This window comes from Oratosquilla oratoria, chromosome 7, assembly GCF_046742065.1.
Source record: "Oratosquilla oratoria isolate Oo_2021 chromosome 7, ASM4674206v1, whole genome shotgun sequence".
NCBI classification, from domain to species: Eukaryota; Metazoa; Arthropoda; class Malacostraca; order Stomatopoda; family Squillidae; genus Oratosquilla; species Oratosquilla oratoria.
Genome location: NC_134783.1, coordinates 8476754 through 8494253, shown reverse-complemented (window position 1 = coordinate 8494253; position 17500 = coordinate 8476754). Strand labels below are relative to the sequence as shown.

The window sequence follows — 17500 nt, the reverse complement described above, 5'->3', positions numbered from 1 at the left end:
AAGTCGCATCCTTTTCATTTAACTATTTCAAATGAGACTGCCAGCTTCTAAACAGATAAAAAGATAATTGCAAAGGGAGTCGCTATGCCGAAGGCCTATCCGAAATAGTCTATCCAACTAGAATGACATTCCCTCTAATGAATGAGAAAGCCCGGTGCCATTCTCAATAAAATCCATAAGGAATATTACATTGTCAAAGGGATGTAGCAAAGAAATCCTGTAAACTGTGTAACAGTGAGGTGACGCAGTCTATGGGACAAACATAAAATGAAATGAGACATTTGCATGCCTCCGAGAAATACCGGTTAAGTAAAATTCCACTGATAATGTAGACACACATAAACACGCACACACACGCGCGCGCGCGCCCGCCCACATACATAAATAGAAAACTTCAACATAAAATGAAGAATATAAATGAGATCAAAAACTTACAGAGAGAAGTGACCAAACCTGGTTACCAGCCTTGCAGATAAAACTCACGCAGAAGGGTTGAAAGTACTGGATGTACATTCATTGAAAGAAAAGTAAGAGTTTACTTGATAGCATTATTCAGGTCATTAAAGGGGTAGAAAGAACTGACAAAAAGATCTTGGTTTGCCTTGGAAGAGTGCCATGAGGTAAAAAAAAAGATAAGAAGTAGGAAAAGAAATTCTCATAGTGATTCAAAAAACTACTGGAACAGCTTAGATGATATAGCCAAAGTTAGAATCACGAGCAAATTCAAAAGATGTGATAAAGTTGTTGAAGAAAAAGACAGTACATGAAAAGTGGAGCTTCTTTCCTATATATTACAACTAGGTAAACACACACATACACACACACACACATATATATATATATATATATGCATATATATATATATATATATATATACATATATATATGTTCGTAAAGAGCTGGAGTCCAGGAGTCATGTTGTCGGAATATTTCAAACACTGGACTCAGAGTAACAGAATTTTCTACCGACGTTTTGAACCTTGTCCTGACTTTGTATAACCCTGAAGACGAACCCCGGACAGGGTTCGAAACGTCGGTAGTAAATTCTGTTACTAAGAGGGCAGTGTTTGAAATTTTCCGACATATATATATATATATATATATATATATATATATATATATATATATATATACATATATATATATATACATATATATATATATGTGTGTGTGTGTGTGTGTGTGTGTGTGTGTGTGTGTGTGTGTGTGTGTGTGTGTGTGTGTGTGTGTGTGTGTGTGTGTGTGTGTGTACACAAGTGCGTGCGCGCACACACAATATCCTTTGAGCAAGGGGATGGGGTCTGTTTACGGTCATAACACTGTATATCTCAGATCGAATTTATACAAGCTCTGAGCTCTCCTCCGGTAGGGTAACACATACGGAGATACAGTACCTTGCAGTAACTTGGCAGAGGTGCTGCGGCAGGGCAGGGCAGAGCAAGGCGTTCGTCAGCAGGACAGCTGTCACAAGGCATGGGAAAATGGTAGAAAGCAAGTTTGCCAGGTGTTGTGGGGGGGGAGGGCATGAGGGCACTTATCCATAGAGAGATGCCCCCTCCTCCCCCCTTACGCAGCAAAAATATAGGCGCAAGGGGGGGCAGGGGTAGGGGCAGGTGTCTCTATGGACACATGTCCTCATGCCCCCCAGCACCTGGCAAACTTGGCTTACAATGGGTTACAATCGATCACGGTGACAAAACATGCCGATATTGAGACCTTTTGATCCAAAACGAGATTGGATGGAAATTATGATGATGATGATGATGATGATGATGATGATGATGATGATGATGATGATGATGATGATGATGATGATGATGATGATACCACTACTGCTACTACTAATAATGATAATGATAACAAGTATCGTGTGTTTGTGGCACTGTGGTTTCAGCTGCATTTCAGCTTGAATACGGTTGTCCCCATTTGAATGAGAGTTGAGCCCTTTTGAAAGCAGGGTTGCCAACGTCTCTGCAAGACGCACATTGCAAAAAGAGCAAAGTTGGTATTATGGTATGGCGCACACAGGAAACAATGACATTGTCAGTGATAATGTCGTTTACAAAGGCGGAAACTCCTGCCCAAATGTATGAATAAAATTAATTATATACGACCGGTGGAGTGACAATACGTTGATATTATGGTGAAAGTAAAAATTGCAAACAGAATGAAACGTAAACGTTTTTGGCGACGTATTATTATGAGATTCTAATCAGTTTCTGTGTTTGTTATCCTAAATGCATCGAGTCAGTTGCGGAGATTTTGTTGGGCCGTTTTCGCTGCAGCCATTTTTAAATAACAAACTCGGTCGGCTATTTATATACAAATACTTTGGTTCCTAGTACGGTGTCGTTCGGTTCTCTTCACGCACCCTTCACGCTGGTCGAGCAGGTTAGAGCATCGCTACTTGTGACGGAGGTCGAGTTGACGGCTGTTCGAACTCTGCCGCGAGCGAGTTGGACCAAGGGCGTACTTCATTCAATTCCACGCTATAAAGTCTCCTGTAAGAAGCACCGTCCTAGCCTCCTGATAGGGGGGAGGGCAGCTCGCAATGTAAAACCGAATCAAACGCACCAATGAACCGCCTATCATTAATTCAACCCCTTGGCTATGATTTTGTTCCTTAAAATGAAAACGGTCGTCAATCGCTAGCCAGAATCGAACTTGTCCGTGATACAATTCTAGCCAAACGATAAGCTGAGACAGCCCTACTTCAGATCACCTTAGCCTCTTTCGATACGACATAGTTCCCTCAGGCCGGATAGAATCGTTTGGTGCGCGATATTGGGAAAAGAAACGCCGGTTGGCGATATAAGACAGTGCATAGTGGAGAACTCCCAACGCTTTCAAGGTTCGAGAAAGTTCTGAGGGCCATTTCAGATATACTTCTATCTTCGAATCCTCCTCAACTGAATAAAATAGACTTGCGGCAGTAACGACGACGAAAGTGTACAACGCAGCGAAAGAGTTAAGACCTGGAGTGAGATATGCAGTTCAATTGTTGGCTTGCTTGGACGATGGCTAATAAACCCAGAGAAAATAAATTTACTTTATTGATTGTTTGGTACTTCGACCCTTCGCCAGCGTTTCTATCCTTACTAAAAACATCGCGCCGTCACAGATTTTTTTTTTTTTTTTGGGGGGGGGGTACGTTTTGTTCGGTGCAATTATCGTTCCACAATGGTTCAATGGTGATCATCAAAAGATTGCCTCGAGCACCAATTCTTTGTTTTTGAGTGGGTGTGTTTAGGTTCGAGCTGCAAAGTACGATGATCATCATTTTAACCGAACCTACAACCAACGCGTTGACCCATATACGATGAATCCAGGTAGTAGGGTGCGCGTCACCCGCCACTGGCTGTGGTTGTAGGCTAATATCGCATCGAACGAAACGTACCTTTAGGAGGAGTGAGAGACCTGGGTCAGTGAGGGTACGGGGTCATGTGGCGACGTGACTTTACCTACTCTACTCCAACGAAAATGCTTTCAAGATTAGGCTACAGAATGTAAATTTATAGAGACATACTCCCAGTCTGAATAACTTAATATTCCCAAAATGTATATTCAAGTAAATAAGTATATTGATAAGCATCTCCCAGGAAATTTTAAAGTCATGGAATTAGATTATTTTTCTTTGCTATCCACCCTTTAGAGCAAGTATCTGAAAATTTTGTATTTTCATAGGCCACGTTTTATTTATCTATTTATCTATTCGTTTATTTGTTAATTTATATATGGTTTTTTCTTAAAGAGGTCTTATTTAAGTTACACGTCTATTAATCATCACCCAATTCACGCATTTTCTTGGCGAACGTAAGAATGAAGGAGACTACAAGAGACCATAAGGTCTACACTAGGCAGTGTCATGTTCATTACCACTCGTCATCCCCATCCATAAAGTTATCTAACCTTCTCTTAAAACAACCGATAGTTTCAGCGCTCACTACATGGTTACTAAGTCTATTCCATTCGTTAACCACTCTATGGGTAAACCAGTTCTTGCCTATTTCCTTCTTAAATCTAAATTTGTCCAATTTCTGTGGTATTCATGTTAGTGACCGATAACCGGCGCTTTACCCGTGGAGATATCACGCCGAAGAGAACAAGCCATAGAAATGGCAAAGAAAAGACTTATGGAGGATATTATACAAGAATGAATTTCCTGTCTAATACCCTCCTTGTTACATTGATTTCTGACTCAGGGCAGTGGGCGGGATACAGGTATGACCCGTCATCCACGAGGAGCTAAGATGAGGAGGAGGAAAGGGTGGTGGAGGGGAGTGGAAGGGGTGGGAGTAGGTACATGCACTTGACTTGTCTATCTTCCTTACAATGGGAAAAGATATATAGACAGATTATACAGGAAGGATATTAGAAGTTGTATGTATTTGGCATTTGCCGAAAAGTCTATCCAAAGAAACATCAAGTGAGGATAGAGCCTTCGACGTTGCGCTTGTTAGTGTTATCAAGTATATTGGAAGTTAAAAAGGGTTCAGAATTCGTCGTCTTTGAGCGGAGTCAAGTTTCCAGTTGTAAAACAATGCTGCATGACTGCTCCGTTAAGGGTGTCATTAAAGCCCCCTAAACTACTGACTCAATAAAACGAACACCTTCATACGTGGAATATGAGAGGAAGGGCGGGGGGGGAAGAGAGAGAGAGAGAGAGAGAGAGAGAGAGAGAGAGAGAGAGAGAGAGAGAGAGAGAGAGAGAGAGAGAGAGAGAGAGGAGAGAGAGGTTGGAGTGGGGAGAAAGACTGCTGAGAATAGAGGATAGGATCGTGGAAAGGAACGTCAAGTATGCGAGACAAGAATGGACTCCGGTTGCTGCCACTTGGAGATGCAGGCCAGGGCAGGCCAGGCCAGGCCAGGCCAGGCCAGGGCAGGAAGGGGCAGGGGGAGACCAAGTTAAGGGCACCGAGGTTCGGGTCGTCGTCGTAGCAAGCGGGTGTTTGAGCAGGGAAGGAAAGAAGGGACCATCTGCCGAATTTGCGTGCGTGGCCCGCTACACAGTAACTCTGGAGGAGAAAAACCTCTGCCTCCTCCTCCTCCTCCTCCTCCTCTTCCTCCTCCTCCTCCTCTTCCTTCTCTTCTTTTGCCTCCTTCAACTCCTCCACTTGCTACCCTCCTCCTCCTCCTCCTCCTCCTTCTTTTCCTCCTCTTCATTTTTCCTTCTTCAACTCCTTCATTTGCTAATCTTCCAACTTCCTTTTCCTCCTCCTCCTCCTCCTCCTCCTTCGTCTCGATGTCCAGCGTGCACACGCGCGCACACGCGCATATGGAACGAGAAGTACTCAAACGTCTTCCAACCAACTCTCCAGATACCATCCATTGTCCTCTAGATCTCAAACAAGGGGCATTCAATTGTTCCTAGTGACCCGAAGACCAGGCTTCCAGGCGACACATGCGTCGGAACAATAGAAACAGCCAGTGTTTCGGGGAAACGCCCTGACGCGTTACTCGACTACAACGAGAAGAGCGCGACTGTCCGGAGCCGTCATCGTCGTTCAAACCCAAGGCGACGAACCCTTTTCTTTGATGTTCCGATCCCCATATGGCACCATTTGTATATAAAAGCTGGCAACCCTCCCGCTCAGCATTTGCTTCTCCAACACTCAGACTTAGACTCTCCCAATAATGTAGATAGAGCTACACATCTACACTTCAACTCCTCCACTTGGTACCTCTCCAACCTCCTCCTCCTCCTCCTCCTCTTCCTTCTCCTCCTCTTCATTTTTCCTTCTTCAACTCCTCCACTTGCTACCCCTCCAACCTCCCCCTCACCTTCCCTCTTTTTACGCCTCTTCTCTCCCCTGCCCCCTCCTCATTATCCTCATCTACCTCGACTTCTTTTTCTTCCGCCTACTCTCCCCCCACCTTCTCTTCCTACTACCCACTCCCCCGGCCTCCTTGTCCTCCTCACCCTTGTCTTCGATTTCCATCTCTCCGCTTTCTTTGCCCACGTTTTCTTCTTCCTCAACTTCCTCTCATTCCTTGTCTTCCTCCTCCTCCTACTCCCCTCCTCCTACCTCTCTACGTTCACCTTCCCACTCCTCCTCCCCCCGCCCCTCCTCGTCCTCCTGCGCCTCGAACCAAGGTGGTCTTGCTCGAGCTTCTGTCTGCTGCCCCTCGGCCCCGCCCCGGCCCAGCTGCTCCGCCCCCTACTCCTCCTCCTCCTCCTCCTCCTCCCAGTGACCCTTCCACCCTGCCCCGTACATTTCGCCCCACCAGGGTTCACCTGCACCCGCCAGCGGTATACATATGCGCGCGCACACACACACACACACACACACACACACACACACACACACACGTGTGAGTGTGTATGTGTATGTGTTTCATTACTATATCTTATAAGCAGTTCCCAGATATTTGATCTAAAGTAAATTCATTCCATATACCGCAACATTTTACTAAAAGAAGCGAAGCCGGCATAACCTAACCCAACTAACCTACCTAGCCTACCTAAATCCCAACAGCCTTACAAAAAATACAAAAGAAAAAAATATTAAAGAAATAAGCAAATAATTAGATGAACAAATGAACTGATTAACATACAAATACGTTAATAGATAAATAAATGGTAACTAGATGAATAAATACATGAATAAATTTTGTCCTCGACTGCTTCGGGTTGAGTGTTTTCGATCTACGTTATTTGGATTATTCAGTTAAGAAAAAGTTGAAAAGCCTAGGCCAGGTGTGTAGCTACGGCCGAAGCCGTCACCTTTGCCCTACTATGCGCTTTAATGAATGGAATAGACTTAATAGTCATGTAGTGAGCAATGAAACAACTGCTTGTTTTAAGAGATTAGATAACTATGGATAGGGGTGAAAGGTGGTAAGGGACATGGAACTGCCTAGTGTAGGCCTTATGGTTTCTTGCAGTCTCCTCCATTCTTATGTTCTTATGTTTGATCTGGCTGTCGCCAAACAACTTTATTCAGCTGATGGAAATCCCCTTCACAGTAGTCAAATACGATACAAAACAATAGATGTAGTTTACCCTATAGTTCCTATACAGCCCAAACCGAAATGTATGAGGAGATCTGTAATTTCGTCACCAATAACCAACGATTCTATCCTTGAGGACAACATCGCGCCGAAGTGTTAGAAGAAGTTAGTCTCCGAACATTGAATAATGCTGAGGGGCTCTGGTCCGAAGGGGCGTCACTAAAGTATTGGCTGTATAAAATTGCAGTCATTACCTCATACGGAGTGCATTGCCAAATAATGCTACTGCATTAAAAGACAGTCTGGTGGAGACAAAAACAATCAAAACCGTAATAAGCAACTTTTCATCTGTTATTCATATTATTATTGCATTACATAAAACAAACTTAATTTCTTAAAACTCACCTCCTCACCCTTCTCCGAAACTGTAAAGTGCACGATTGTTACAATTCTCCTTCAGTCTCCTTTGAGGAAAAAACAAAGACATGGCGCTCCTGAATTACCAGTAATTTGAGGTGGCGAGAGTGCCATGCGTTGGTGGAAAAATATACAAAATGAGCGGTGACCGGGAATGAACAAAATGATACATGGGCTCAGAAATTTACCTTACGAAGAGAGGCTTAAGCACCTTAACTTACATTCTCTGGAAAGACGCAGAGTGCGGGGCGATCTAATAAAGGTGTTTAAGTGGATCAAAGGCTTTAACAAGGGTGATGCAAACAAGGTCATCATATTAAGACAACAGGACAGGACTCGCAATAATGGATTTAAACTGGACAAATTTAGATTTAAGAAGGAAGGACAAGATTTTTTTTACTAATAGGGTGGTCAACGAATGGAATAGACTTAGTACCCATGTAGAGAGCGCTGAAACTATCAGTTGTTTTAAGAAACGGTTAGACAACTTTATGGATGGGGATGACAGGTGGTGATGGATACGGAACTGCCTAGTGTAGGCCTTATGGTCTCTTGCAGTCTCCTTCATTCTTATATTCTTGATCACTAACAAAGACAAATAAACAGTGGAGAACTCTGGTTCTTGTCAACACTTTGACCTCTGCCATGTTTCGATCCGATTGTTGAGAATGCTCAGTGAAGTCACTTGACAGCTGCCCAGCAAAATACGACTGGAAAATGTGCATTCCTTTACCTGCTGCTCCCATCATTCCCCAAGGCCTTCAACGTCCTTCCTTTCATAGTTTATGCTCCGAGGGATGACCGTTTACGACGATCTGATCCACTCATCGTCCGGAAAGAGGAACGATGTTGCAGATGCCACATTTCACACTGTTGCATCAGATAAATGTTCTTAGTCTACGTTAGCCTGTTTCTCTTAGTATATGTTAAATGGTTTGTGTATAAAGTGAGCGTATACTTTTGACCCCGCCAACCCTTTATATGGGAAAAAGGGCCACTGGTCTATGTTGAAAGCAAACGTCAACAAAGACGTTCCTACTGAAACGTTTCGTTTCAACCAGTGACTGGATCTTCTGCTACATTTGTGTGTATGTGTGTGTGTGTGTATGTGTGTGTGTGTGTGTGTGTGTGTGTGTGTGTGTGTGTGTGTGTGTGTGTGTGTTCCACCCCCTACTTTCCTGGATCATCTGCTGGACTCTGATCGAAAGCCATTACCTTGCCGATTGAGAGTTCCACAGTTCATATGTGGGCAATGCTGCGACCTTACACATCCCAAACTCTCGCCTCAGGGAGTGGGTACCGACTTGCAGTGCAGCGCCTTGGACGGGGACCGAAATCAGGACCGCTGAGTTAGCAGGCCAAGTGTTTGTTTGTTTGTGTGTGTGTGTGTGTGTGTGTGTGTGTGTGTGTGTGTGTGTGTGTGTGTGTGTGTGTGTGTGTGTGTGTGTGTGTGTGTGTGTGTGTGTGTGTGTGTGTGCGCGCGCACGCGTATTTGTGTAAGCACGCACGGAAACATACGCGCATTCGTGAGATGCTTGTGTGCATTCGTGCGCACGTGTTGAGTGAGCGTGTGCATATGAATGCGTAGATATTCACCTGTGGTGCCGTCCACAGTGTCTGTGCACCAACCCTCGGGTTTGTACAATGTCACCTCCACCAGCACAATCATCACAATCATCATCATCATCATTACCACCACTACCACCTTCATCATTACCAACACCAATACCATCATCACTACGACCACCGTCACCATCATCACTGCTACAACCATCGCTACCACCACCACCATCATAATCACCACCACCACCACCTTCATCACCGCCAGCTCCACAGCTTTTCGCCAACCTGACCTTAACCTTCTCAGTGTGTCTCAATCCTTTTCTCCTGGACCGCAATGACACACCGGTCTATACAAACTACTTAACAAAAATCTCTAATCACTAGTGTAAAATAAGAATATTCATGTGGCACACGGATTAATAAGGACTGTGTCTTTAGGTAAACAATTTTGAAAAAGAAATTATATTCAGTAACGAAGCCTAAGCCACAGACAGTGGGCACACCCGGACAACCAGATAGCTAAGGGAGAACTTGTTAAGAATACCAAGTGATAGTAGTATGTCTTGTAGTATTCTAAGTAGTTGTGCAGTATTCACAACTCTTACGCAGTTACTGAAGTAACCCGGAACTAAACTCACTCCCAGTGAATAAATTTTCTTTCGTAAACTAAACCTCTTATATGAAACTTTGATAGTCGAAATGTGACCACAGAATATTTCTTCATCATTCATTGTGTCATAGTAATGTACTCATCATTGACGAAGCATTATTTGGTAATAGCAAAGAATTTGTCGCCCCAACAGTTGGTGATCCATAATTATTATGAATAATCCTGGAACTTATAGGAACTAAAAGATTCCAATAAGTTTATGAAATTAAACCAGTTCCAATATTCCCTTTCTCTAATCTTTATGTACGGCGAGTAGTGTCGCAGTCTACTAAATCACTCAAGTGTGATACGTTGTGCTACCCAACCGTAGCTCACTGATGATATCTTGACTGACACTTTCACCGATAACTGTTTTTATCTTTTGGCTGCCGCTAAACGGTTTTATTCAGCCGAGGGAAATCCTGAGTGGCGAAAAGGGTTAAGGATGGCGGGAACGCTTGTAAACCTGCCTTAGGGTACAGTACCTCGACCAATCGCCGCCGCTGCTGCTACTCTCCCCCCTCCCCTCCTTCCTCCTTTTACTCCTTCTTCACTTTCTCGTCCTCTTCTTCCCCCTTCTACTTCTTTTTTACTCGTCCTCGTCCTTTTTTGTTTGTCCTCTCCCTCGTCCTCCTCCCATTCCTCTTGCTCTTCCTCCTCTTTGTAGTCTTCCTCTTTCTCAATGTATATATTTTTTTAAATACGGAAGATCATACCTACAGAAAGTGCAAAAAAAACGAATGATTTGAATAAAAGGATAAACGAATGTATCAATAAAATAATTTAAAGAATATCACATTACTATGTTGATTATATGTCTAACCGAAGCTTGAAACGTGGAGCTGCGCTAGATTCTCTCACCGCCGCGCAACCCTCATTCTTTTAAGGGGTTATCACACCGAGTTATTTTCCCCCCAACAACCCTCCATTTGAATAAGTAGGATATGACTTCGCTTAAAAAACCCAGACTTCTCTATTTCAACATATGTCTAACATTCTATAGGTTTACAATATTAGTTCACCATTCAGCTTTTCTATACATGACGGAAATATAATATGATATTTGGACATTTGAAAAACAAAACATTGTACCCGAAGTCGTTTTTACTTAAACGAGCTGTCTGCCGGCGCTGGTGAAACCCGTAAAAGCCAATTATGACAAGCCCTTTAATCAACAAATACATGATTGACGAGGTTGTGTCTGCACGGGTGTGTAAGAGGCTGATAGAAAAGAGGGTAGAAAGAGGGGTAGAAGACGGGTTGTTGCATTTTATAGGTAGGTTGTTTGTAAATAACAGCCCCAGCGAGATGCCTGACTCTGCTTTCCGCCTTGCGCAGGTAATAAAATAATTGCTTGTAAATAAGAGCCCGGGAGCTCGAGTATATATCTGAATATTGATTATATTCCTTTGTAACCTAAGTGAGAATTATGCAGAGACTAGAGATTATTCTTAGTAAACAATATTGCTGTAAAGACTTGAAACAAAATCTGATTGATGAAAGGGTGAAGAAAATCCAATTGGTTCACGAATGTAAGATCACACCCTTTGGGGAGGATCTTGAATATAAAGTTAAAGATCATTGGACTAAGGAAATCACTACGTCACTGCAAAACTCACGTAGGATCTTGTATACCTGCTCTCGGGGGATTCCTTGCAAATTTTTCAGAGTGCACTCTGTTTAAGAATTAACAAAAGATATAGAAGAAAAAATAAAAGATTTGATTCGCCTAGACAGAAGATTATAACTGGAGGAAGTGAGTCGTTATATCCATAAATGAGGACAAGGGAGGCGACTTCTTGATCGATTGTCACGTCCTACACATACGAACCCCTCTACAAAATGGTCTCAAACTGTCCGGAAATAGATTCAATTTGGAAGTAGGTAGAAACAACTTTGCCAACCGTGTAGTTAATGAATGGAATAAACTTCCTGCACAGGTAGTGCAATGTAGTTCAGTTCGAAGCTTTAAGAATCATTTAGATAAATACCTAAGATGCTGTAATGATTATAATTTATCTTATATTTTTTGTTTTTTTGTTATCATTTGTCTGTCTGATTTTCATTTAATATTAGTTATATGTCAATTTATTATTATTTACTATTTACCTGTTTGTTTATTATTTAACTATACCTATGCATTTATTTATGTATTTTATTTGTTATTTACATTATTATAGTTTTTATTTATTATTTTATTATTATGATTTTCTTTTTTTCGCATCCGACCTAGATATAGATCAAAAGGTCTCCTGTCGGCATGCTCCGCCTTTGTAATCCTTTGTAACCAAAAGGGGCACCGCACAGGGGACTGGAACCATCTAGCGTTAGCCAGAATAAAACTAAGTACAATTGCAGCCACTCGAACCTAACCCATGTACCGAAACTGTCCAAATATATCATCATTAAAGTGACACCGGGGCTTGAGCGGGTTAATCCAAGGTGGTGCTTCATCCTCCATGACCCTCACGGGATCTTCACGGACAGAGTAGAAGCGTCAGGTGTCAGACAAAACAAAATTATTCAGTTGGGTTTCAGTGGGTTAAAACAGCGTCAGAGGTGCCTCGTGCAATGTAATAAAATCGTCTCTTGCTGGCCAGAACTAAGCCATTGAAGTGGCTACTGAGCCGTACCAGCATGAAATAACCTAAGTGGGTTGAGGGACCCTTATATCATTGCGAGTGATATTGACCAAGCAAATTTCACACTGGTAAGTGGTAAATACTGACAACAATAAAAAAAATAACAATACAAATACTGTCAGTAGGAATGTCGATAATATATTGATGCAGTTGCTCTAATGTTTGAGGACATCTTGACTTCGCGGAAATTGTTTGTAGTCAGAAGTTTGTTTAACCATTCAATCCAAGGGCCGACATCCAATGGAATGGAATCGTTTGGTATAAGGCAGAACAAAATATATGGTCCTTTTTCAAAATAATACTGATTTGCATATTCGTCCCAGCTGCCGTCAGGTGATTTTATTACTCCGAAGGACAAACCCTTCCTTGCAGAGAAACGTCGAAACGTATTTCGACCACAATTGGCATTTTTGTATATTTGTTTTGATCGTCGCTAGTTGATTTCATTCGGCCAGGAGAAACTCGTATTTTTTGTGTACTTGTATATGTGTGTGCTCCAAGGGAGTATATACTTCTTCTTTGCTCATTCCTCATCTTGTATTACCTCCCAGACCTCGACATTTGATATTCTTATTTTCCTGCACAAAGACAAACTCCTTTGTCTTCCCGAGTTCCAGTATTGTACGCTTCCGAATCGACAATACCCAACCAGGTCCAGCACGACCTGTCCGGTCCCATTAACGGAACCTGGAGTCTGGTATCCGAGATTTAGTTACAAGTCTCATGCCATATGCCAGCTATGTACAATGTGGGAAATAAGTTCCTCATCGCTCGCTGGTGTTTTAGTATTCGAGTACAAAAATAAAGATATAAATGTCGCGTTGCGACCCTTCATGAATGAACAAGAGTAGTTTTCCATAAATCCACTATCGGAGAAATAATAACCCTCATTTCCTCATATATACTTGTACCTTAACTTCGTGTAAGCATTCTGCTGAAGAGGACTACAAATAGTAGTCGAAATATACAGTTTCCCTGTACTTTCCGTTATTATTTCTCCGATAGTGGGTTTATAGTGAACTTTTACAAATGTGTTATAACATACCAATTTCCGAGAGTAGTTTTTACTTCAGTTGAAAGGACCTTTATTCCAAATACATGTGAATAAAAAAAAGTTTTACTGTTACAAGCTGTCAAATAATTTGAAGAACTTCTTTTCCTAGCTGTATCTATTTTATTTCAACACAATTACAAGCCTACTCAAGCTCGATGAATTACCAATTACTTTCCTTTGTAAATTCTAAGTTTAGCGGTTTCTACATATTGCAACTACTACTTTTCACGTCTTTCCTTCAAAGATGGCACGCCAAGGGTGTGGGCTTTTTTGAACAGCATACTGTTGTATAACTTTGGCTCAAAAGAAAATACACTTAGACCTGCAGACGCCGTCTACAAGCCAGCCCTTGTCATTATACCCAATCCAGTCAACCAAACCTGTTTTCTCTAACGCCTGTGGTCAAACAACAACGATTTGTTTTTCTTTGCAGAATGAGTAAATACTTGCGACAGTCGTCCGTATCCAGAGTGTGTGCCATCGGCGGATTTTTCGTATCAGTTCCAGTGTTTCTTACGGGTAAGTGTTCTTCATTCATGTTGTTAATTTAGTCTGTAGATGCATATCTTCAATTAATTTTTTAATTAGTTATATCTAAACCTCACTTACTCGAGTAATATCGACTAATTTTGCTGGTCATATATATTTCGACACGTAATTTCTAAATTATTGGTCATAGATATATTAACTTTTTCAGAATTACCACAATTTTTATCAGTTGAAATTTAATACATTCATCGCGTGTACGTTATCAGTCACGTAACATTTTGCCCCTGATAATAACTTGCGTGAGAGTCCCCAAGGACTCTGTTCTGCCACCTATCAAATTCTTAGTATACGTCAGCCACACAGTACTGTATAATCCCCAGTGCTTCTATCTAGGCCAATACCAGTCACTTTTGATTTCCAGCCAATGTAACTTGAGGCAACAAGTCATTATTATAATAATGACCATACACTTCCATTGAAGAATTTAGTCTGTAATGACATTTTTGTAGTAGGAAAAAGAAAAAAGTAGTTAGACCTTGAGTGCGCCTCAACAAGAAATTATATCCTACTAAACTTTCATCTGTTCATTTATTTATTTTATTTATTCTATTTTTTTTTTTTTTCTTAATACCTGTGCACTAGTCACTTAACTTCTTTTTTTGCCGGCAGGTGTAATTCTGTACACATTTGTACATTTCCAGTCCACACCCGCCATTCTCACATCAGTCTTCATTGGGGTGGGCATCATCTTCTGCGGCTGTGCCATGATTCACAACGTCTTTGTATGGCAGAAGGTGAGGATAAGCGATATGGAGCAAGATGAGAGGCAGACTATGGATAGAAGAGCAGAGGAAAGGGGCATTCAGTATAGAGTGAGAAGAGATGAAATAGGAGGGAGGGGAATGCATGCAGAGTGGGGAGAGGTGTAGCTGAAACTTCAGTATGGAATAGGTAAATGATTACATTGATATTAAATTAATGGAACCCCTAAGATTCTTCCCCAAGACATACTGATATGTTACTGCTGGCATCTAATTCACACTTCTTATGCCAGTTTATGTAGCCTCCTCCTTTTCTTCAATCCAGTGCCAAACATTCCAGGAAGGAGTCTCTACACTACAAAGTACTTTTTTAATTCAAAAGCCCTAAATAATTCATGTGTACTAAAATATACATTAGTAATGATTAATATTTTATGCAAGTGTAGCCTAATGTTAGAGGAAGACCTAGCATGACCCAGGAATGAGATTACCTCAAATGAAGTGCAGCAAATTCTCTACCTTTGTTTCACCTCAACATTGTGTATCCATAATGTACACTTAACTGATTCTGTCCCATTTATCAATTTTTGTTCAGTGCCTATTTGAGGAGTCAACATCCCTCATAATAACCTCCATGAAAGATATTGGTGATGAAAGACCTGGGTGTTAGGATAGTCACAAAGACCACATAGTAAAGGTGATATGACACTCAACTTGTGCTCAGTTTCTTAGAGAGAATTTTTTTTTTTTACTTGTTTCCATCCTTTCACATACCTTAAATAAAATTTCCAGTTAAAAAAAATGCAATGGGTGCATGCAATTTTAACTTTCATACAACCAATTTCTTTGGAGTTTCCATTACAATGCTCAGTCACTTAACTGCCCCAGGTCTCTCTTGCAGAAGACCCACCCCCACATCAATGATTTTAAAGGTTTGTGATCTCTGACCCAAACCTTAGTTTTGGTTGGAAAACTCCTCCAAGACCCTCTTATGCCTTTTTTTTTTTTTTTTTTAGGAATGTTCCCTTTGGGGCTACAGAAAGTAGGATGCCTAGTCCATACCCCATCTCTTTTTTTTTTTACCACTCGGTGGGGAAAATTCTTCCTCCCCTACCACAGGGTTCCACAAAAAAGGAAATGAATATTCAGAGAAGTGGTACAGTACAGTATTAAAAGTGGGGGAACAACATTAATGGAGGGACAGTTGCAGTATAATAAAGAAGCATCATTTCTCTATGAATAGAGATTTCCTCTATCACAGAAAAAATTATGTGTGTGTCTGGTCTGTAAGGGCACTACCGACCAGCTTTTAACCCCACAATAACATACAGCCAATACCCCAAACGGAGTTTATGATCTCCGAGTACCTTAGGGAGTTACTAAATGTGAATGAGAATAGGGAGGGAAAAGTAGTTGCAGTGGGAAGCACTAAGAAAATGACAGTAACGAATGAGGAAAATGGAGGAGAAATGAGGAAAGATTGGGTGAAAGCAGTTATTAAAATTATGAGAGCGGGTAAAGCACCTGGATTCGATGGGTCTCATGTGGAGTGTCTAAAAAAGGGAGGTACAGTGATGGTGGACTGGATGGTGAGGTTGTTTAATGTTTGTCTAAAAGAGGGTAGAGTACTGGATGAGTGCCTGAATAGTTCCACTTTACAAAGGAAAAGAGGGGCAAGTGTGAGTGTAGTAGTTTCAGAAGGATCAGTTGAGTGTAGCTGGGAAGGTTTACGGTAAGGTTTTGATTGAGAGGATTAGGAAAAGAATAGTGGGGGTTTAGGACAGGTAGCAGGTGCATGGATCAGATTTTTGTGATAAGGCAGATATGTGAGAAAACATGGAACATACGAGAGGAAGAGTTTAAATGTGTTTAAGATGAAATGCCTGAGAAGTATGGTAGGTGATGCTGGATAGAGTGAGAAATGAGGAGGTTAGGAGGAGAGTGGAGGTGGAAAGGGAGTTGGGAGATAGGGTTGATGAAAGAGTATTGGAATGGTTTGGACACATGAAGAGAATGAGCGAAGAAAAATTTGTAAAAGAGGTGTGGAAGGCAGAGGTGGAAGGAGTGAACATGATGGGGCAACCAAGGATGAGATGAATGGATGGGGGTGATGCTGGATAGAGTGAGAAATGAGGAGGTTAGGAGGAGAGTGGGGGTGGAAAGGGAGTTGGGAGATGGGGTTGATGAAAGAGTATTGGAATGGTTTGGACACATGAAGAGAATGAGCGAAGAAAAATTAGTAAAAGAGGTGTGGAAGGCAGAGGTGGAAGGAGTGAACATGATGGGGCAACCAAGGATGAGATGAATGGATGGGGGTAAATGGGGCATTGGGAAAGAGAGGAATGTCTGTTGAGGAAGGAAGAGAGAAGACAAGATAGGGGTGAGGGGAAAATGGTTGTGTATGGATGATGCTGTGATGGATGGAAGGGTATGGATGGGGGAGGGGAGGAGTATATGTGAATGATGGGGATGGAGAGTGGGGTCACTGATTATATGAAGCAGCCTTGCTGTGTCTTGCTGCATTGCTTCTGACCCTGGGCAGTGAGCAAGATGCAGGGATGATATGTCATCCTGGAGGAACCATGAAAAGAGGAAGGGAGGGGTGGTGAATGGGAGTGGAGTATGTGGGGATGAAATGGGTAGGAATGGATTGCCTTTAACTTTGGCTACCTCCCTTGTAAGGGGGGAAAAGCCATTGGTATATGTATGCATGATCTCTGAGGTGACCAGAAAATTCTAATTGACACTCTTTAAAGGAAAATTTCATAATGTAATACTTCAAAAGAAACAACTTTTTATAATTAGCATTTTCATATAACTGAATGAATATTGTTTATCATCACAATTTCTGAGGAAATCCTGTCATGTGATGATTCAGAATTATGTTAAATTTTCTCTAACATAAGGCTACAATTGTGTTACATATCAGATTTCTAACTGATAGAGTGGTTGTGTAATTATTTTTTTTTTTTCA

General features: G+C 41.7%; 1 protein-coding gene across 2 annotated transcripts in view; it reads left to right on the top strand.

Moving 5' to 3' along the window:
- LOC143026987 (uncharacterized) overlaps positions 1 to 17500 on the top strand; it is a 132035-nt gene that overhangs the window by 98398 nt on the left and 16137 nt on the right. For both annotated transcript variants that reach the window (XM_076187795.1, XM_076187794.1), the window contains 2 exons: positions 13710 to 13795; positions 14435 to 14559. In XM_076187795.1, the coding sequence (XP_076043910.1) occupies positions 13710 to 13795; positions 14435 to 14559 (211 nt within the window). The remainder of the gene's footprint in view (positions 1 to 13709; positions 13796 to 14434; positions 14560 to 17500) is intronic.